The sequence below is a fragment of the Strix aluco genome, chromosome 24 (genome assembly GCF_031877795.1).
Source record: "Strix aluco isolate bStrAlu1 chromosome 24, bStrAlu1.hap1, whole genome shotgun sequence".
NCBI lineage: Eukaryota > Metazoa > Chordata > Aves > Strigiformes > Strigidae > Strix > Strix aluco.
Window position 1 is genome coordinate 3,576,481 of NC_133954.1, and position 21,631 is coordinate 3,598,111.

Consider the following 21,631-nt stretch of genomic DNA (forward strand, 5'->3'; position numbering starts at 1 on the left):
TCATCCAGCCCTCCCCCGTGGTGGTGACCCTGCCCGGACCCATCCTCAGCTCCTTCCCACAGAACACCATTGTGGGCTCCTCCACCTCCGCTGCCGTTGGCAGCATCCTCAGCTGTGACGGAGTGCCCATCAACTCTGGGGGCTTTGACCTCTCCTGCATTACCAGCCGCTACTGTGGCAGAAGGTGCCCTCCCTGCTAAAGCCACCAGTGACAGCCCGGACAAGGACCCCCAGGAACCCAGAAGCTCATGCTGGACTGAGGACAGAGCTCCTGGCCAGTGATTTCAGAGAAGCTGAGCATCCTTCCAAGGGAGGGCAGCAGGGCCTCTCTGATAACATGGCCAAAGTCTACCTCCCCTGCCTTCTACTCCCTCACATCTTTTTCTTGTGTTGTCTTCCTTCTGGGCTGTAAGAGCCCCAGGAACCAAACTGGGGAATCTACTGGCCACTGTCCCTTCATGATGATGGATCACTTCTGGGATCTGCACTGTGGCCGATGGGCACAGACGTTTGGCAGCTGCTGGTTCTCTCGCTGCTCTGGCCGCCTCCTCTCAAAGTGAACCACTTTCCCTCTTCAGAGTCATTAAAGCTTTCTGCATCCCAGCCTCTGCCTCCACATAATCCTTTTGTTAGTGAACATTGTATCGAGTTGCTGAGGAAGAAAGGCATTGTCTTGCCTGGTGGGTGATTGGGTTGGGGACCAAAGCAGATGTTTCATTCATCATTCAGAGAGGAAGGAGAGGATGGGACACATGGCAGTAGGGCTCCTTCAGGCACTGTCTCTTGGAGATGAAGAAGACATCCCTGGCTCCTCCACAGCCAGTGGCGACAGGGCTCTGCTGTCTGGCGTCTGTGGTGGTGCAATTCTTACCTGTCCCCACCCCTCCTTGTTGGGCTGCTTGATGCTAGGTGTGATTCCACCCGCATCCCCTGATCTATACATTAATCTGTGGAGATAAGGACTAATAACGTTAAGAAGCCTGGCTCCTGCCCCTCCCAATTGCTCCGAAACAGTTAAAATGGCCCATCATCTCCTAAGGGCCTGGCACACCTGTACCTGAGATGTGGTCAAATGGGAAAAATAACAGAGTTGCACATTCATGAAGTTCTTGTGCAACTGCTGGAAGGCACCAGATGGTATCTGACAAAAGTCAATTATCTTGGACCCTATAAATGGCAAACACAAGGGAGACCCTTTGAGCTCTCCTGGATCACAGCGGGCCTGTGACCAGTATCTCCCCTGAGCTGGGACATCTCTCAGGTACCAAAACCCTTAAGGTGTCGTCTACTGCCAGAGCTGATGGAAGGCCAGGGCAAAGTCCACTCACTCGAGTCTCAATTATCAACGGCTGAGGAATGTCAAGGCGTTGTGAGTATTTACTCTAAACTTGAGAGGGAAATTTTCCTTTGAGGTAGCTTCTCTTTCACCCGTTCTTTCTCTGTTTATTGGTGTGTGGGTACATACTTCATTCTACTGGATCCAGATACTTTCGTTTCTGTGGGTGTGTTTGTACATTTTGTGTTCATTCTACTGGACCCAAATACTTTTGTCTCTGTGTGTGTGTTTGCGCATCTTTACGTTTTGTGTATGCGCATGTATATAGGTATAAATTAAGGTACTGTTAAGTATGTTAGTGTGAATCTTGTCATTTTAGAATCTGTGAATAAGATGCTTTCCTTTCTTTCAGCATTTCTGAATTATTTTGTAATAATAAATTGCTGTTAGTTATTAATAAATCTAGATTTCTTACTAAATCATTACCGTGTCAGTACTTTCATCCGTGACAGCATCTCTGCTCAGACACAGGCCCTTGGCCTCAGAGCATGTCCTGCAGAAAGGGAATGTGACCACTGCTATCCCCTAGAGAGGAGCCCAATGCTCCTAGAGTCTCTGAGAGGTCAGTAGCTCACAACTTTGTGCAAAAGGGAGTTTTTCTTGCTTTAGAGCTAGGAAAAGAAACTCAGTCAAAAGATGTCTGCAAAGGATGCAGAAAAATCTTTTAAAACAGCCCCAGAAATTCTCCTCCTCATCTTCCCACCTGTCACCAGAATGAGGGGTGTTATCTGCACTCAAGGGTAAGGATAGCAAGGACAGGTCACCTCTACACCCTCCATCCGAGATCACTGCACAGCCCAGCAGTTACACAGTTCAAAGGGCTAAGATGACCCTAAGGTTAATGTTGAAATCAGCCTGTCCAGCCTTCGCACCAGAGCCCTCCTGTCACTCACACACCCCCAGCTCCCACCAGATGGGACACCCCAAGGACAGCAGCCAGTGCCCAAGTCCCCATGGTCCATCTGTGCTTCCTGAGATTCCTTCCCCCAGGCATGAGGCAGCTGTCCCCAAGGCCTGGTACTCTCCTGGCAGGCCCATGAGATAGGGCATGAGAAGGGCTCCAAGGACTGGTAGAGTGCCCTGGGGAGAGCAGGTCCTCTGGATCCCAGCACATGACCATGCAACAACAGGAGAGTCCACAAGGTGGTTCAGACTATTATCCAAAATTGGAATGATCATGCAATTCCAGGAAGAATCATTCCCCGTGACATGCTATTTGTTTTCCATCTTACTTTGAACTCTGACCTCTGAGGGACACATCCTGGAGCAGGTACTCTAAGAGACAGGCCTGCAGGAAAACCTGAAGAGGCAATGTGCAGCAGGGAATAAGAGAAAGCAAAGAGCAGCAGCAAGGAAACATTGAACAAACAGCCACCATCTCCTGCATTGCCTGTCCCCTCATCAGAGCCATTGGACAGAAGAACCATGTAATCCATGGTGAGAACAAGAGGACCTGAGACTCTGCCACTGCTTTCTCCTTCCTCTCAAACCACTGACACTCTCCCCTCCTGGAAGAAACTTTAGGCCTGCAGATCCCTGGGTGCCCAGGGGAAGCAGAGCTGCCAGGGGAGAGCTGAGGGACCCTTCCCCCAAGCTCAGCCTTGCACACACACATCCCCTCCCTCCCCTGGCTTCTTGCACAGCCAAGGAAGCTCCCTGCACCAGGGTGACACCCACAGCACAGAGGTACAAGGCACTGTCAGAGACCTTGACTTCCTCCAGCTGCAGGACGCTGTATTTCCCTGTGGTGTTCAGCAACGTGGTGAGACGGCCACTGTGCCTTGGGCCAGCTGCTGCCTGATACGAGAGCAGCTGGGGAGCTTGGCCTTTCCTCTGCTGGTACCAGGAGAATCCATAAAGGTTAGAGACCTGGTATGTGCAGTTGGTCTGGAAGGTGTCACTCTCCTCTGCTGTGACTTGTCCTTCTTGCTGGGTGACTGTACTCTGCCCCATGGTGCCTGGAAGAAAGGGAAGGTCAGTAGCTCTGCTGGGATGGGGTTGTATAAGCATATCAGAAATAGATGCAAAACCCTGGAGGAGAAAGCTTCCTGTCCCTTGCCCTACAGGAACATCATGAGGACTGGACACAACAAGGTGGAGACTAGTTTTGGGCAGGACCTCCAAGATCTCAGACCAAAATGGACCCTGAGAGCTGTGCTGTGTCCCTGTTCCTTCTAGTGTCCAGTGGAGAAGAGAACAGACTGTCATGCTTCTCTTTTGTGTGCTGGGACAAGCACCCCTCCGTAATGTTGAGGCGCCCTTGGAACTGCAGTAAAAAGATTCCTCCTGCTTCCCCATCCCTGTCATCTCTGAAGGGTCCTTGTTCCCTCAGTAAACACACAGCTGAGCCCAGTGTTTGAAAGACGAGCCATGGATATATTCACAAGGAGGAAAGTGGAGGCCATGGCAGGGATGTGCCAGGCAGGAGGCACACTTGAGGCCCCTAGGATCCTCAGGGGTCAGTGGGATGAGTGTTCTAAAGTCCCTGTAGCAGCACTGATAGGATCTGCTAACTTGCTTTAGAAAGGGAGAAACATGGGACAGCAGAGACAGCTGAGATCTCCTATGGTGACAGCAGGTGGATCAGAAGAGAGCGGTAGAGAGGAATGGATCAAAGGGGAGAGAGAAGATGGAGAGGGGGCCTGAGGTATCTCTCCTCTCTTTTTCAAAAGTAAGAGCATTTTGAGAGAACGAGTGAAAACCACAGATGTCAACTGACATTTTACCAGTGGTCTCCTGGTATTTAACAGTACTTCCCCGTATGGACCCGATAAGGCTGCTGAGTGTTTCCTGAGGAGAAGAAGAACTATGTGTTTGTAGAAAGCCAGAACTTACCCAGCAGTTGCCCCAGGATGGCTGTGAGGATGAGATATTTGAGGTGCATGTTGAGACCAACCTGCCCATTTGCTGAGTGAGAGAGAGTCAGAAAAGCACCTCCCAGCCCCGAGATAACAGAGCTGCCGGAAATGACTCTGTTGGGGGAACAAAGGAAGAAACGGGGGAGGGAAACAATCTGTTCTTCCTATGCCTGAAATGCTCCTTCTGGGTTTCTCCCTCCTCCAGCAGCAACACCTGTGGCTCCCTCAGCCAAGGGCATTCTCAGCATCTCCACAGTGAGGGGCCCTGGGGGCTCTGGGGGTCCCAGTTGTGGGAAGAGGCTGCACATGGGGCACCCACTGGGGCGCTGCACTGTGAGGGGTTTTGATGGGGCAGCCCTTCACCCCAGAGCTGAAAGGGCACACGAAGGGATGGGGGGAGGGGCAGGTGGAGACCACTACTGCCACCCGCTTTCCAGATCAACTCCAGAGTGGTCCCATGGACCAATCACAACAAAGATAACATGCTGGTCATTTTCCTTACGTCTTATATGGGCTTTCCAACAGAAAACCTCCACAATGAGGCGAATAATGATCCAGGTAACACTAATGGTAATAACAGGAATATTCTTATGGAAGTGCTGAACCTCCTCATGCTGTAAAAGGAGGTTTCTAGAGAAGTGGTGGGTTCTAAGGCCAACACAGTCTTTCCCAGGTGGAAGAACAGGCTGAAGCTTATCCTGTGAGCCAAAACAGCTTGCTAACAGATTCTTTCATCTTGCTTTTTCATCTTGCTGAACATACATTTTTCTGAGAATAAAGTAGGTCAATGTCAATGTAACTTCTGGAGTGTGCAGATACAGCTGAAGGTTGGTGCTGTCATGAAGAAGAAAGGGGTTTGAAGAGAAGGCATTAATAAATAAGACAGTCAGGGCCTATTCTTAAAGATAACAGGAACACGGACAGGGCAAATTAAAACAAACCAGCTCAAGACACAAAACAGCTGCACAGCACCTCCTAAACAGGCCTTTGTGAGCATGTGTGAGCACTGAGGTCAACCAGCAGACATGGCGAGGAAGACTACCAACGAACACCAGGGACCCCTCGAGACCACCACCCAGCAAGAAAATTGGGATGCAGATATTATAATTAGTTGCAGGAAATCCAATGCATATGTTGCTCACTTCTCAGAAAAAATATGAGTATGTATGATCACACTGTATATTAGCTGCTGCTTATAGATCTTGGGCACACTCACTTTTTGTGAAGCTATTGGCGTGTGTGCCCAGCACTGCAACAAAGAATGCCTGCTTTCTAAAACTCCAAAAGGAGTCTTAGAGAGTTCCTCTGCTGGCTTTTACAGTAACAACCCTACAACAAGCTCCGGAGGTGGATCTGCCTCCCTAGGCTTCGTAGCAGACATAAGACATGTTCAGGAAGATGAGGATTTCTGTATTTCTACTGAGAGGAGAAACACAGCCATAGTCCTCAACCTGCAACCATCCTCATTGGGAGTCTCTCCATTCTTGATGCTTGTGTCTCCTCTCTCAACATCCCTAATACTCTCTTTGTTTGACTTTCTGCACCTGGCTCCATCGTAGTGTCTGCCCCTACACCTCCCTCAGCACACCTCTAGGATGCAGCTCTCTGACACCTGAAGAATGACACTCCAAGCCCTGCAGATCCCGACTGTCCATTTGAATCCTCCAGGCAGTATCAGCTTTCTCCTCTATCCAAACTAAAGTACCTCAGGAACCAGTGTATCTCCCTGCCTGCCTCTAGTGGCCCACAGTAACCAGAAGATGATTGTTCCTGGAGGAGTTAGGGATCTGCATGGCAGCTGACCTGAGCAGGCACGGACACGTGCTGTGCTGTGCTCTATATATCACTTGGCACTCGGCAATGATGCCACAAACACGTCCTTGTCTTTAGGAGTGAATGAAACACCGTGTTTTCATATGAACGTTATTTTGCTCAGCAGTAGAAATGATGAACAGACTTGCCTATGTCTAAGAAAATCCTGTGACAACTCCAGAGACGACAATGTCAGTGAATCTCAGAACGGGCAGGATTTGCAGCACGTGACAAACCCCAACTCAAGGTCCTTTTCATGATCCATATTTGGGATTTGCCAGAATCTGAAGGGGCATAACATTACCTGTGCCATCCCCTTTTCCTTCTTGTCTTATCTCAGTTAATGGTATTTTAACCAACACCTTATGGAGCTGCAGTGCCATTCTTACTGGGATCCATCTACACCCATGCTCCAACCACATGGGTAAAACCAAAACACATTCCTAATTTCCACTATAAATTTCCCCTGTTCCAGACTGTGTCCATTGCCTTTCTTTCCATCACTATGCTCAAGGGAGTTTTGCTCCCTCTGGCTTCCTCCAATCATCCTCCAGGTTTGGCTCCTCTCTCCATCCTCCAGTCAAGTGTTAGAAGGTTAGAAACCTCTCCCTTTAACATCTCATTTGAAGGCTGAAACAGGTCATTTCTCTCAGCTTCTCCTCATGTCTCACGTTATGGAATCACAGAATTGTTAAATTTTGAAGGGACATGTGAAGGTCACCTGCTCCAATCCCCTGCTCAGGAAGGCTCACCTAGAGCTGCCTTGTCAGGACCATGTCCAGATGGCTTTTGAATGCCTCCAAGGATGGAGACCCCACAAACTCTCTGGGCATCCTGTGCCAATGCTTCCTCATCCTGACAGTCAAACATTGTTCCCTGGTGTTCAGAGAGAGCCTCCTGTGTTTCACTTTGTGCCCAATGCCTCTTGTCCTGTCACAGGGCACCACGCAGAAGAGCCTGGCTCTGCCTTCTTCACACCCTCCCTCCCGATATTTGTACACAGTGATGAGAGCTCCTCTGAGACTTCTCTTCTCTGTGCTGAACAGTCCCAGCTCTTTCAGCTGGGATCTCCATGTGAGACATGCTCCAGGCTATTCATCACCTAAGTAGCCCATGGCTTGACTGTCTCCAGTATGGCTGTGACATACAGTTCTCTGTGAAAACACACATGCTTACACCGTCTGCTGTCACTCAACACTCACATTTGTTCATCCCCCAAATACCAGCACTGTCCCTCAGCCCATCTAACAGCCCTGCCTGGAGCCTGGGCCCTCTCACCCAGCACCTGGGTCTCCTCCTTCTCTCTGGCTAGGCCAGCCTGATGTTCACTAGCAAAAAGATGTGTGAAATCTCCCACTCCTCTCACCATCATCCCCACACACTTGGATCCCTCAAACATTACCATGGCTTGGTAATATCAGCCTGTCTAGCAGCCATGAGTGGGCCCTGGGCTCCCTTACCCACCTCTGTCTCAGACTTCAGATACAGCTTTTCTGCCCACTCCCTGAAATATGCTGCCAATTCCACATACACACCCATGAGCATCGGGTTCATTTCACAAAGAAGAATGAGAAACACACTGAGGTCCCTCCAGTCACTGGTTCTCAGACCTGCCACACATACACATGCAATGTGGTCCCTGCAGTTGCTGACAGCAAGATGTATGACCCCTCTGCCACCTTCTTCCTTCTCCAGTTGCTGGCACCCAGACCTTGCTTACACTCCAGTCCCTCCAGCTGCTGGTGCAGAGGGTGATAGGCTCTATGACCTGTGACCCTTCTCCAGTTGCTGGCACGTAGATTTTACAGCACACGGCCTGGTGATTCAACTGTTAGCCCCTAGGCCTACAATCCCTATGGCATGGGTTGGCTCTCCAAATATTGGCACCCAACTCTCTCTTTCGCACCAGTCTCTCCAGTTGCTGCACTCAGACCTTGCAGTGCTCTGAGATGGGAAATTGAGTGAAGCTACATGTACGGGTGGTCAATAAAGGATTTCATAAGACAAAGGGAATGGTGGTGATCAGGAACAGGGAAAATCCAATCATGTGCTCTGACTGAATACTGCTTCTGTGCTACTGGCTCCTTTTTTCCTTCATTCTCTCTATTGCCTCCCCTTGCTCTTCTGCAGTCCCCTCTTACCCACCACCTTTGACCTTTCTCCTAAGCATGCCTTCAGAACTGTTCCCTATTCCCGCAGGACCCCCTCAACCTCCCAAATCCTCAGGTTCCTCTTGTCATTTCTTGTCACTTACAAAGCTCAGCCTCAAACACTTCAAAGCTTCCCCTGCAGTTCCCTGATGGCCCATCAATTAGAGGCTGAAGAGCTCTGGTCTCCCTCCTTGTCTCCCTCATCACTGCCTGAGAGACTGCTGTCATTGTGTGCCTTGATTATCACTTTCCCTTTTAGTTGATCTTCCCTTTGAAAGGAAAGAGGACTTGATCAGACAGCTTTAGTGAACTGGCGACTCTCACCTTCCACAGGCCTTTACAGTGACCTCTGGTAAAGTTCCTCAGGTGACCGAGTTCCTCAAGACACTGAAAGGGTCCTGTCCCCTGAAACAATTGGATGTCTTCACTCGAGGATCTGGGGTGAAACCACATGGAGAGTCTAGGGTGTCTCTAGAGCTGAAAGAGACCTGAAAAGCAGGGGGACAGCTCAAGGGGTTGAACAGAGCATCTTGTCAAGTGCCTGGCTGATTAGTCTTGCTCACAATTTGAGGCTTTCACTGATCCTCAGAAGCAGGGCTAGGAGGACATTTGCCTTCCTTGGGTTTCTTTTGGCAAGGAGGTAACCCCACAGGAGCCATCGTATCTCCTACCAAGAGGACTTTGCTCCAAGAGTCATCGCAGTTGGCCACTGAGGGAAGAGCAAGACTTCGATAAGCAGCTGCAATACTTCTCCTGAATACTCAGTGCTGTGTCCTGCTCACTTTCAGCAGCTCAGGATTGTTCCTGAATCTGCTGTGGCAATGCACCTGCGTGTCAAGGAAGGCCAACAGCATCCTGGGCTGCAGTAGGAAGAACAACACCAGCAGGACAGGGGGCCTGATCCTTCCTCTCTACTTAATGCTGGTGAGGCCACCTCTGGAGTGCTGGGTCCAGTCCTGGGCTCCCCAGTACAAGAAAGATAGCTGAATGAGCCCAGCAAAATGGTGCAGGGACTGGAGCAGCTTTCCTATGAGGACAGGCTGAGCGGGCTGGCAGTGTTCAGCCTGGGGAAGAGAAGGCTCGAGGGGGATCTTGGCAGTGTCTGTAAATACCTGATGGGAGGGAATGAAGAAGAGACTCTTCTCAGCAGTGCCCACTGACAGAAGCAGAGGTAGTGGACACCGGTTTAAAAACCCAAACTAACATGGTCCTGGGCAACCTGCTCTATCTGACCCAGCTTGAACAGGGGCTGCATGATCTCAGAAGGTGCCTTCCAACCCAACCAGTTCTGTGATTCATTGCAATATGCCCAAATTTTCACCCCCCTGCACAGGCTGGGCAGGCAGAGACCCAGCCTCACCCCAGCACCAGTGTGCAGTTCCTGGGCAGGCTGAGCTCAGAGCTACACCCAAGCAGTGGTGGGGAGGGAGTCGCTCCCCAGCACACACCCTCCCCTTCCTGCGCAGTGCTGCACACTGACGGCACAGATGTGGACTCAGCACACAGAGGCATAGAGCGCTGTCCTGGATTTCGGCATTCCCCACACACAGAAGCACCTGGGAGTCCTCTGCAGACAGCACAGAGGAGAAATTCCCTGAATCCACACGAGCTTTGTACTTACTCACCCCCAGCAGCATTGGAGGGGACTGGTTTGGGAGCTGCTGGTACCAGTAGATGTCGGGGTTGGAATACCTGGTGAAGAAATCAAAGTAGAGTGTTGTGTTGTATCCTGATTGGATGGTCCCTTCTGGAGGGGATTGGAGCACAGAGTCCTTCTGCGCATGACCTGTAAAGCCGGAAAGAAATTTCAACACTCCTTGCATTGACCCAGCCTTCTCCTGATGATTTTGGCCATTCCTACACAGGCTGAAAGCATTTTATCAAACATGCCTGGGAGAGAAGTTTCCATTTCTAGTGTTGGACTCTACCCTAGCAGCTCTGTCTTTCTCAAAACACCTGTGCAAAAAAAAACCCTAGAAAGGTGGTTGTGAACTCTCACAGGGATGTGCAGAGTCTTCTTCCTCCCTCCATTCCCATCACAGCTGACATCTCTCTGACGATGTTCCAGTCCCACCTGCAGTCTCTGCTCTACCTACAGAATCAGCCCCAGTTTCCTGCAGAGTCACAACTGGAATTTCCCCTCCCACCACTGGCAGGACAACCTCTTGCCCTGCTCCTCCCCAGCCTGAACGCTGTGTCTCACCAAAAGATGCCAGTGCCACCAGTGCTGCCAGGAAAACCAGGACCATGTCACACACTCCCATGCACGGCATGTCCAGGGTACACACAGAAAGAGGGAGATGAAGCTTGAGAGTTCACCACTTCTCCTCCCTCTGCCAGCCCAAAGCATCCACCAAACCTCAGTGTCAAGGGTGGAGCAACACTCTCCCTGATGCTGCAGACAGATGTGCTTGGGACTCCACACCTCTGCCACAGGGAGGCTCTGTAGGGAGATAAATTAAAGTTGTTCAAGTGCTCAGCCCTAAGGAAGACACCAAATTGTGACTCTTACTGTGTTCCAGGTTTGCAAGGGCCAAGGGGAGGTTGTTCAGCACTGGGGGGCTCATCTTTGGGCAGTCAGGCCACAAATGGGCTTTTCTCAGCCCTCCAAGTCTGGAGGTGCTTGAGCATCCCCTCAGACACACATACGCTGCTGTAGAAGTGGTGCCTCTCAGCTCCAATCACATTGCTGACAGGGTCTGGTGCACCTGGAAGTTCAGGCAGGAGCCTGAAGGATGATATCAAGCAGCCTGCTGTCAGGCAATAGGAAGCTGCAGGCTGTTTGCCTGCTTCTTGCTGCTCCTGGAGATCACAACCAGCCCAACCAGCCTCCAGCATGGGAGGAGTGTCCATGGTGAACTTCTCCTGCCATCCCGTGTCCAGCCAGAGACAGGGGCCTGCACCCACCTCTCTCGGGGTTGGAGACAGGCCCCTTTGCAGCCCCTGATGGGCTCCTTGTCCCTCTTTAGTAGTGTCTAAAGGGAGGTAGAACCTGGAACAGCCAAAGGCAGCTGGAAGGAGGAGTTCCTGTCCCTACAGGAGTTCTCTTTCCCTTCTCCCCACACCACAGATGAGGCCCTTCAAGGGAAATGTCTCTGGGAACAGCACGTGCTGTAAACATCCCAGCCAGAGTCAGAGACATGACCTCTCTTGGACAGGAGGACATCCAGCACAACCCTCTGCTCCACAGACATCTTGTCCACATCCCTTCAGGTATCACAGTTGAATTCTTGTGTGGAGGTGACACCACTGAGGAGAGTGAGAAGAGAGGATCATCTTATAAACTCAGGGGTGTTTCTGCCTGCAATGGGATTGAAATCCTTATGGGATGCAGTGGAAAAGCATTTGGGGACTGTGCAAGGGGTTGTGCATGGGTTGTTTAGGGGAAGCAGCAGAGACACAGATCAAGGCAGTTTGTCCTGGAGCAGGCATGGGAGGAGAGCTGGAAACAGGGACAAGAGGGGCTGATGCCATGTGACCATGGGGCTGATCCATGTGCTGGCCTGGCCATGCCTGTGGCTCTGCCTTGTTTGTCCCCCTGCCAGTAGTTCCCTGCAAACACAGTTACAAAGTGCAGCTGGGACAGGCACCACGGCTGATCCTTCACTCTGTGCCTTGGAACCCTCTGACCATGGACTTTGAAGAGCTGTGTTGGCTACTTGAGCCACACAGGGTTCCCAGGCGAACGGCTGGAGCCCGCAGGCTCTTCCCAGTGAAGAACTGCAGCCCATGGGAAGGACCCACGTTGGAGAAGTTCATGGAGGACTGTCTGCCATGGGAGGGACCCCACATTGGAGCAGAGGAAGAGTGTGAGGAGGAAGGAGCAGCAGAGACATGTGTGATGAACTGACCACAACCCCCATTCCCCATCCCCCTGTGCTGCTTAGGGGGATGAGGCACAGAATTCAGGAGTGAAGCTGAGCCTCAGAAGGGGGGAAGGGGGAAGGTGTTTTAGACTTGTTTTTCATTTCTCACCATCCTACTCTGATTTGATTGGCAATAAATTAAACTGATTTCCCCAAAGTGAGTGGTTTTGCCTGTGCCTGTAATTGCTGAGTGATCTTTCCTTCCTTATCTCAACTCACAAGGCTTTGGTAATATTTTCTCTCCCTTGTCCAGTTGGGGAGGGGCAGTGATAGAGCAGCTTGGTGGGGCACCTGGCACCCAGCCAAGTTTAACCCACCTCAGGTGCCCAGACCAGGCTTTTCCTGTGTCTCCTGGGCCTCAAATCAGAAAAATCTGAATCCTGTCAAACAGGCTCATGGTCTCAACAATGAGCTACTGAGGGGAGCGCTTGAACGTGCCTGTGACCTTGACATCCGCTTCTCCTCTCACTGTGGAGCTTGAAATCCTGACTCCATGGGATGAACCTGTAACATGAGCAGAAACATTTTGAAAGCTCCGTGACAGCCTGTAACTGAGGATGCAGTTTTTCATTGTATGTCGGAGCTTTTACAAAGTAACGAAATGTGCAACCTCTTCTGGCTGTTCTTTCTCAAGGAAAGTTTTGCATTAGCAACTCAGCCCTGGAGTGCCCGTGGGGCCGGGGCAGAGGAAAGCACCTGCTCGGGGTTCCCTTGGCTGTCGTCGGGGGGAAAGGCCGGAGCCCAAGGAGGGGCCCTGTATGTTCCGTGTGAGCCGAGGGCTGCCCGGCTGCCCGTGGGCAGGAGGAGCTCTGCTGCACCGGGTACTTCCTGGCTGCGTTGGATTCTTAATTGTCCCGTTACTAATTGGCTCCGTCGAACGTGCAGGGAGGCTGTTGGCGGTACTAACAGCCTTGGGGGAGCCCTTGGTGCATGTGCCCGGGAAGGGCAAAAGCTCTGGGACTCTGTCCCCTGGGCGAGGCATTTCTGAGGCAGAGCTGGCCGGCCGTTACAGACAGGCCCGAGGATGCCCCGTTAGGCAGCAGAGTCTGAGCCCGTCGGGAGGCAGCAAGAGAGCCTGGGGGAAAGCCCGCCCTGCCCTGCCTGCCTTGCCCAGCCCGTCTGCCTGTCCCTGGGCAGCGCTGCCCAAGCGCGGCTCTTTGGTGGCCTCGGGAGCACAGACCCGCAGCGGCCGTCAATGAGAAGAGGTGCTGAGGCCAGGCCTTGACTGCTGGGGGGGCCTGGTGGTGCCGGTGTTGGTGGCGGGGCCGGGCGGGCGGGGGAAGCGGCGCGGGACACGGGGCCGGGCACGGGTCCGGGCGGGTCCGGGCGGGGCGAGGCGGCCCCGGCGGGCGGAGCGGCAGCGCCCCCTGGCGGGCCCTTCCCGGGCTGTTCCCCCGCCCCCGCCGGCCCCGCCCGGCCCCGCCCGCGGCGGTTCGTGCCCGGCCGCAGCCCCGGCTCCTCTCCCCGTGTCTCCCAGCGCGCAGTAATACACCGCCGCGTCCCCGCGCCGGGGCCGGGCGAGCCACAGGGCGCTGGACCGGCGGTCTGCCGCCACCGACAGCCGCCCCGGCGGGGCTTGCAGCTCTTTGGAGCCTTTCAGAGTGAGCGCGAGGATTGCGGGGGCTCGGCCCGGGAGCTGACGGTACCAGTGGATGAACTCCCCGGTCTGGATGTTGGGGTGGGAGCAGTTGATGGTGACGCCGGTGCCCTCGTTGGTCTCTGCCGACGGCTCCTGCTGCACCTGGGCTCTGCCCGCAGCCACTGCCAAGGAGAAAAGAAGAATCCCTTTGCTTCAGCTGAACATGTCGTGCAGAGGGAGAGGGGAGAAGGAGACACTTCACAGATGATGGGGGTGTGATCTGAGAACACAGGATAGAGAAACAGTTCCTCTGAGAGTGGTTGTTTGGGGACAGGAATGTATGAGGGATGTTTGGAAGGACAGTCCGAGTGAGGAAGAGGAGAAGGGAGTGAGGAAAAGAGATTGGCTGGGAGAGATGGATGTATGTATGGATGGATGGATGGGTGGATGGATGGATGGATGGATGGATGGATGGATGGATGAAGAAGTGGAGTAAGAGAATAGAGAGGCAAGATGGGAGGGAATGAGCTGTTTGGAAGGGAATGAGCTGTTTGGAAGTGAATGAGATGTTTGGAAGGACAGTCCGAGTGAGGAAGAGGAGAAGGGACTGAGGAAAAGAGATTGGCTGGGAGGAAAGAATGGATGGATGGATGGATGGATGGATAGATAGAGCAAAAGTGCTGTAAGAGAATAGAGAGGCAAGCTCGGAGGGAATGACCTAGTTGGGTTCACATGGGAGGACAGAAAAGGGAACAAGGTTCAAGAGGAGCAGGATGGTCACAGGCGAGCCCTGGCCCACCCCCGGCCCCCGCAGCCCCTGTCCCAGCCCCCGCCGGCAGCCCCGCGCACCCAGAAGCACCGCGGCCAGCCCCGCCAGCCCTGCGCCCCGGCCCCGCCGCATCCCGCCGCTCCGCCGCCCGCGCCTCGCTGCCCCCCGCCAGCCCCGGCTCTCTGCTCCGGCCGCGGCGCCTCCTCTCCGCCGCCTCCGCTCCTCTCGGCCGCCGCCAGCTCCGCCCCGGGGCTGAGCCCTGCGCCGGCGCCGCTCGGGGGCTCGCCCGGGCTCAGAGTGCTCAGCGGCTCTGCACCGCCACCACTTGCGCTCCCGGCAATCCCACTCTCTCCCTCCTCCAGCAAGGGCTCCCCAGCAAGAAGAAGCCTGCCCAGCGCCAGCTGCAGCCTGGGGCAGCAGCAGGGCCTTGGCCCAGCACATGCAGCAGCTTCCCAGAGCTGTCCCCGAGCTCAGCGCCTGCAAACAGCAGCCACTCACCTCCTGCCCATGGCACGGAGGAGGCTGAGAGCCTCCCTTCAGCTGCCCCTCTGCAGGCCGAGCACAATGCCTCCGAGCTGCTCTCTAGCAGAGGGGATGGGAGGCCAAGGGTGACCTGGGCGTGCAGGCTTCAGGGAGGGCAGGGGACAGGGGGAATCACAGAGCCACAGTGTAGCTGAGCAGGGACCTGCAGAGGTTGTCTGGATCAAATGCCGCTTGCAACAGTTCCTGTTAAATCAGGCTGCTTTGGGATGGAGGATGCAGAATCTCCTAGGGAAATCCATTCCAGTTCTCATTCTTTCTTTTAGCCTCTTGCTTAACTAGAAATTTCCCTATCCCAGAAGCTCTTCATTGCCTCGACTCATGACACAGAGCACCTCCACAGTCCAGTCCATCTTCTCTCTTTCCTTTGAACGCTTATTTCCTGGACCTGCTGGCAACAATTTGTCTGACAGAGATCAGTGTCTGCCTGTTGCCTGTGGTTGGGTGTCATCCCCAAACTTGCAGAAAATTCTCACCTTCCCACTGCTCGTGGTGTTCATGAAAACATTGGAGTATTGATCCTCCTGCTGATCCCTGAGAAAGCCCAACAGTACGTGTCTGCTAGCTGGGCTTTGCACCACTCATCAGAACTGTTTGAGCCTGGTAGTCCAGCCAATATTCCACCCACATTATCATTCTCTTACTGAAACCATTTCTAACAAATTTTGTCATAAATGAAGTGTGAGAGAGTCTGTCAAGGTCCTTGCTAAACTGTAGGTACACACCTCCCCTGCCCTTTCCTTGTCCACAGTGCCTGTTACCTCCTGAGACACCAGCAAGGTTTCCCTCAGCTACATGAGAGCCTCAGCTCAGCAGCAGCTCCATGGAGAGGGGAATCAGCCCTGGCTGAGCTCTCCCAGCAGAGCTCCCTGGCACTGATCTCCCCGAGGTCACTCAAGGGAAGGGGGGAAGCCTTGGCTGCACTGTGTCCAAGCTGGGCCTGAGCCCAGGCAGACAAATATTCAGGAGGGGAGATGGGCTTAGAACATTTACCCACTGTACACAGCCTTTGTCAGAAAGAGAGTCTCTTTGTGACACCCCTGTGGGACTGCAGCAGACTTTGGGGGATGCAGTCTTGAATTCAGCATCCCTTCCCTCCCTGAGGCAGTTGCTGAGAACTCAGAATAAGTTTCCAGTGTGGGACAGGAAGGTCCCTGTGGGCTGAAATCCAAAGCAGTCATCAGCTCTTTACCTTTCCTTGTGAAAACCACGGGGTCTGTCCTTCCCCTCACAGCACAGCGATATCAGGCTTCATGCTCCTTTCACTCAGTACCTGTTTTATCCAAGATCTCGGTCCCTGCCTGATACAGCACCAGGTTGATGGCATGCAAAAACACATTTGTCATGGAGATGGACCTGAGAGAGGGCCATGTCCCAGCCCAGACACCACCGGCACTGCACGGGAAGCAGATGCACTCAGGGATGGCCAGCACATGGTCAGCAGGATTCCTCAGCCTTTCTCCTTGCCCAGAAAGCAATCCCCGTCCTTCTGAACTCTCTAGAGCTGGGGAGAGCAGCCGTGTCCTGGCCTGGAGAGGCAGGGAGGGGGCACTGCCAGCCGTGCTGAGGCACTCCCACTGCTGTTACACTGAATTAAACTAAGGAGCCAACCTGGAGTGAAACCGTCCTTGTAGTGGCCTGACATTGGCAGCAGCGGAGCGTGAGCTTTGGAGGGGCATGAAAAGGAGGGCTCAGGATCCAGGGGCTGCACTTCAGAGTGTCTTCCCTGGACACATCTCTAGCAGGCTGGTGCCATCACCGTTCAGCTGCACTCAGGCTCCTTCTGACCCTGGCAACCTGCTGCTCTGTGGTGCTCATGGACAGAGCAGAGGAGACTGGCCGGGCCATAAGCAGCATATTCCCTCGTGATGAAGGACACACAAGGACACACACACATACACTTGTGCACACCAGCATGGAATTATATAAATATGTGTGCTCCCATGTGCATCCACACAAACCTGTCTGCTTACAAGTAAAGACAAGGAAAGAACACACATGGGAACAAAAGGGACCATGGACTCTGCTGAGGATCCCTGGGCACTGGGCAGTGTTAGGCAGGATGGGGTCAAACCGCAGCACAACAACACCTACACCTGGGGAGGCAACAACAAGTGACCACTGAGGTGAGCTGAGGAGGGAGACATGGAAAGAGAAGGCTATGGAACAATCTTATGTGCGGGATTCATAGAGCGTGGCTGAGGATGGCTGGACTTTTTCTTGAGAACAACACTTCAAAGAGCCCCACAGAGTGACCCAGACTGACATCACTTGCCTGCTCTGGAAACATCCAACACTTGAGCTGAGTCTTCTGCCAGCACTGCTGCATTCCTGCCCTAGAAATCCTGGGGCCTTTCATCCCAGTGCTCAGAACAAGCCTTCACTGGGGAATGGGCATGGCACAAACCTGGAAATGAAAAGGAGCAGTGCAGGAAATGAAAGCACAGCCCATAGCATTAGCTGCGATGGTTTGCATTCAAGATGAGCTCATCAGAACATTGTTACCTCTGCAAAGGTGCCTCTGGTCCTGCGGCAGTGAAGGGCAGGTATAAAAGGCAGCCCAAGTCCCTGCTCTCTCATGCACTTCTCTTGGCTCCTTCTGCTTGGGAACCAGGTGAGTCTGAAGCCCCTTCTCCTCCTCTTCTAAAGGGACATCTCCACTTTGGAGATGTCCCAGCTGATATTGCTCTGTCCTGTCGTGGGGTTTGGATTTTCTTGCCATGACAGACGGAAACGAGGACCAGGTCTGCTTACAGAGAGACTGGGAGGCTAAGATGGTTTCAGTTTATGAATTAGGAGAGAGCCTCCGTAGGCCAGGCATCTCCCTGTGGGGAATGAAGACCATGTGGCTCCTAGCAGAGCTTCCATATCCCCACTAAGTAGTGGACTTGACTCCTTTGTGACAGGCAGCTCCTCACCCACCCTTGTTCTCTGCTTCCTCCCTGCCCTCTCTCCCAGGTGCACCTCCACCCTCAGAGACATGTCCTGCTATGACCAGTGCCTGCCATGCCGGCCCTGCGGCCCCACCCCGCTGGCCAACAGCTGCAATGAGCCCTGTGTCAGGCAGTGCCAGAGCTCCACCGTTGCCATCCAGCCCTCCCCCGTGGTGGTGACCCTGCCCGGACCCATCCTCAGCTCCTTCCCACAGAACACCGTTGTGGGCTCCTCCACCTCCGCTGCCGTTGGCAGCATCCTCAGCTGTGACGGAGTGCCCATCAACTCTGGGGGCTTTGACCTCTCCTGCATTACCAGCCGCTACTGTGGCAGAAGGTGCCCCCCCTGCTAAAGGTCCTGGTAAATCCCTACGGACACACCTTGAGGAACTCAGAACATGGTGCTGGGCAGAGGATGAACATTTTGGAGATTGTTTTCAGGGTAGCTGAATGGTTTTGTCTTTTTGTCCATTTTCTTTGTTTACTGCCTCCCCTCACACCCCCCTGCACCAGCTGGGTAACATCCATCTATCTCCTCTCCCTCCCTGGGACAGGCACAGACATCATGCAGGAACTTCTCTATGGCCAAGGACTGCAGATTCTCAGCTGCCCCTAAGAGGGGGTTCCCTGTACTGCTGACCTCCACTTGGAGTGACTTTGTTCCTTCTTTTGACTCATTGAATTTCTGCTGCATTCAAGCCTGTCCACCATGTGGTCCTTCCCTGTGTGGACACGCCCCAAGCTGCCAAAGGAGAAGGGTGTTGCTCTGGGTGCAAGGGGGTGAGGGCACAAGGAGACCTTGCCCTGTTGTGTCCCTGTGCACAAATGCCCAGAAAGGCAGGAGGCTCTGAGGGCTCAGCAGCCCCATCAGCTCCTGAGCAAGAGCGTTCCTCTTGCTATGGCTGGAGCTGCACTGCCTTGGCAGGGGGTTGGCTTTGGGCTCTGAAAGGTGATTTGCTTTGCAGAATGGCAAGAGTAGTAAAGAAAGGAACGGCCGTTGGGATGGCCCAGAGCTGCTACTCCATATTCTTCTGCCCTCCACCACTCAATCTAGGGGCCATGGCCAGCACACATGGACGGGACTAGCAGGGAAAAGTCACCCATGCTGCTGAATATCTTGAGGCTGGAAATTGGAGCTACACCTGTGGGAGCTGAGGGTAGTCAGCACAGAAATGGGGACAGTGAAACAGTGTATTTCTGAGGGGGATCTAATTGCTCTGAGACAGAGTGTGCAGGAGAACATGAAGATCAGTGAGGACAAGGGTGCTGGGTGCACTTCCCAAGAGAGCTGTGGGTAAGTGCAGAGCTCCTGACTGCTTCACTGGTCCCTCCAGAGAGTTTGTGCTCAGGAACTGGCTGCCATTGTGGGGAGAGAGGAATTTGTTACATGTAAGTCTCATCCCTTCTGATCAGTGGAAATGTGTCTCAGCAGACACTACACTCTCATATGTTATTTCCTATGTGAACATCCAGATGCCTTGACAAAAGTGTACAAGTGGAAGAATGGAAATCCCCTCACACTCATCCTACATGAAGAGGGAATTATGGCTCATGAAGCACAGCTCAGAACATCTGAAGGACAAATTTTTATAACGGTGTTTCACTTGCATGTCTGAAATCTTTTTTCCCTAGTCATGCTGCTAATCACCATCATCATCATCTCATATAGACCTCCTATGCTACCACACTGAACCTTGTAACAAGCAGAAGGTACCTCAGGTCCTTGGCAATGATGATACTGTCTGCAATTTTCCTTATAGAAGAGGGAGGGATGGCATTGTTTCTGACAGATGAGTAAGGCCTTTGGCCAAAGCACTGCCAAAGTGCTGCTACTGACTCCTGGCATGACCCTTGGTTTGCCAGCCCAAATAAAGAGCTCTTGGAAAGGTAGGAAAAGAGCTCAGGATCCATGCAGGCTTTACACTTCAGCCTGAGGGTATTTGTGCCAGAGTTTGGAGTATTTTACAGAGCAGCAACTGTTCTTTTTATCACACTTATTCCTGTGCTGTACACCTTGATTTACACCCTATGACACAAGGATGGGAAAGTTGCTGGTATTTGTTCACTGCCAACACTGGCCAGGCTGTCGTGTTTGACAGCTGATATAATGACGAGATCTGTTTCCAGAAAATGCACTAAAAGCATGACTGACCAAAATGGGATAATCCTTGTGTGGATGGACGTCCACAGTGTCCTGTGCCCTGGCAAGGGGGCAACACATTTTACTGTGCTGTGGGAGTGACTGAGAACTGCCGTGGGTTGCCCAGGGAGGTCACTGATTTTTCCTCCTTAGAGATACTCAAAACAACCACCTTGACATTCCTGGGAACTGAGTGGAGGTGGCCGTGTGTGAGAGACAAGAAACCAGACAGGTTCGAGCAGTGGCAAGCCATGACTGGCTGGGAAATATTGGTCTTGACTGCTCCCCTATTTTTGAGAAACTGAAGGACTGAAGGCTTGTCCTCCTTCTTTAGTAAAGGTTTGGGCCCATGGAAACTGGCATAATCCAGAAGCTCTGGCAAGCTATATCAGTGTGCTTGCGGGGGTGCAAGAATTGCAACCAGGCAAAGGAAAACTATAGTGTGTGATATATTAGGGGCAGCACTGACTGCAGCCCAAAAAGATAAACATTTTAACAAAGAACTAACAGGGGAAATGATCAAATCCCTACAAGATCTGGTAAAAGCTCTCCAGGATTAATTGGTTGAGGAACGTAATGTTACTGAACAAAAAACTAAACTCTGGCAAGAGCAAATTGAAGTTTTGAAAAGCTAATTACCTGATGAGCGTAACACCACTCAGCAACCTCACACGGCTCTGTTAGATGCCTTGGATCGAGAAAAAAATTCATGGTCTGAAAAAGAGGGGAATGAACAAGAAACCTGCAACCGGACAGGTCTTGGCTCTGTTCCTGATAGTGAACTCTGGCAAAATCAGCAGCTAGACCATTGTATCCAACAAAGGAGTTAAAGCCGAGAATTTTTTTACCCTGAAAATGAGAGGGCAAATTTAAGACCATTAATTAAAATGGAGACCACCAATGGTCAGGGTGGAAGAGCTCCGCAGGTCACCATTCGAACTAAACCATATCCAGCAACTGAGCTTGCAAAAATTCAGGAGAAATGTATCCGACGAGCTCAGGAAACCGGGACTGAATATGTGTGGAGGGTATTTTGACTGGTGGCAACCAAATCTTGTTATCAGAAGATGAGGCTCAGGGGTACTGGGAGCCACAGGTTTTCTTAATTACTGAAGACCAGAGAGAGCTGTGGTCGTTAATGAACTGCTTATTGGGCTGGGGGTCTGGACCCCTTGGAAAGGGGGGATCCAGTACGTATTGAGATCCCAACCATAAATCATTTGACCAAAAGTCTGCAGAAGGCTGGTTGTCTCCAATTAATTCATGACAGGCGTTTGGTTCTGCAGCAGCCTTCCCCGACGCTATTAACTGCTAATCCCGATCAAATGACTCCCCTGATTCAGGGCTTGCTGGACTCTTTGAAATCATACGCAGTACAATTACAAGATCGTTTGTGGAATGCATTAGCCCCATGAGGGGGGAGACTGGCAGGGGGAGGACCCATGACCTGGGGAGAGATAGCTCAGGGCTTAATAAATTACGGCCGGACAATGGGCCTTACCGGGGGAATGAGTAAACCTAAGCCCTCAGTACTCAGAGTGGAACAGCAGGAAAAGTCATTTCCTTCCCCTCCACAAGTGTTAAGAGCAAAGAAAAATCTCCTGTGGACTGAGGGAATTGGACAGGGGATTCCCCAAGAGTTAATGGA

At 52.5% G+C, this 21,631-nt stretch overlaps 1 protein-coding gene and 1 gene segment (V, D, J or C); one reads left to right on the forward strand and one right to left on the reverse strand.

The window, feature by feature from the left end:
• Nucleotides 1-11,759: 11,759 nt before the first annotated feature.
• Nucleotides 11,760-14,502, reverse strand: LOC141934285 (T cell receptor alpha variable 26-2-like). The segment is given in 4 exon segments: nt 11,760-11,876; nt 12,008-12,044; nt 13,498-13,783; nt 14,451-14,502. Coding segments are annotated over 4 exon segments (492 nt in total).
• Nucleotides 14,503-17,890: 3,388 nt separating this feature from the next.
• LOC141934210 (feather keratin Cos1-2) lies at nt 17,891-18,196 on the forward strand. The gene has a single exon (XM_074849546.1). It carries the CDS (start codon nt 17,891-17,893, stop codon nt 18,194-18,196), a length of 306 nt encoding a protein of 101 aa, XP_074705647.1.
• Nucleotides 18,197-21,631: the final 3,435 nt, after the last annotated feature.

Excerpts from the sequence above, each read along its gene's own strand:
- LOC141934210 (XM_074849546.1), top strand. The coding sequence starts at position 17,891 with ATGTCCTGCTATGACCAGTGCCTGCCATGCCGGCCCTGCGGCCCCACC.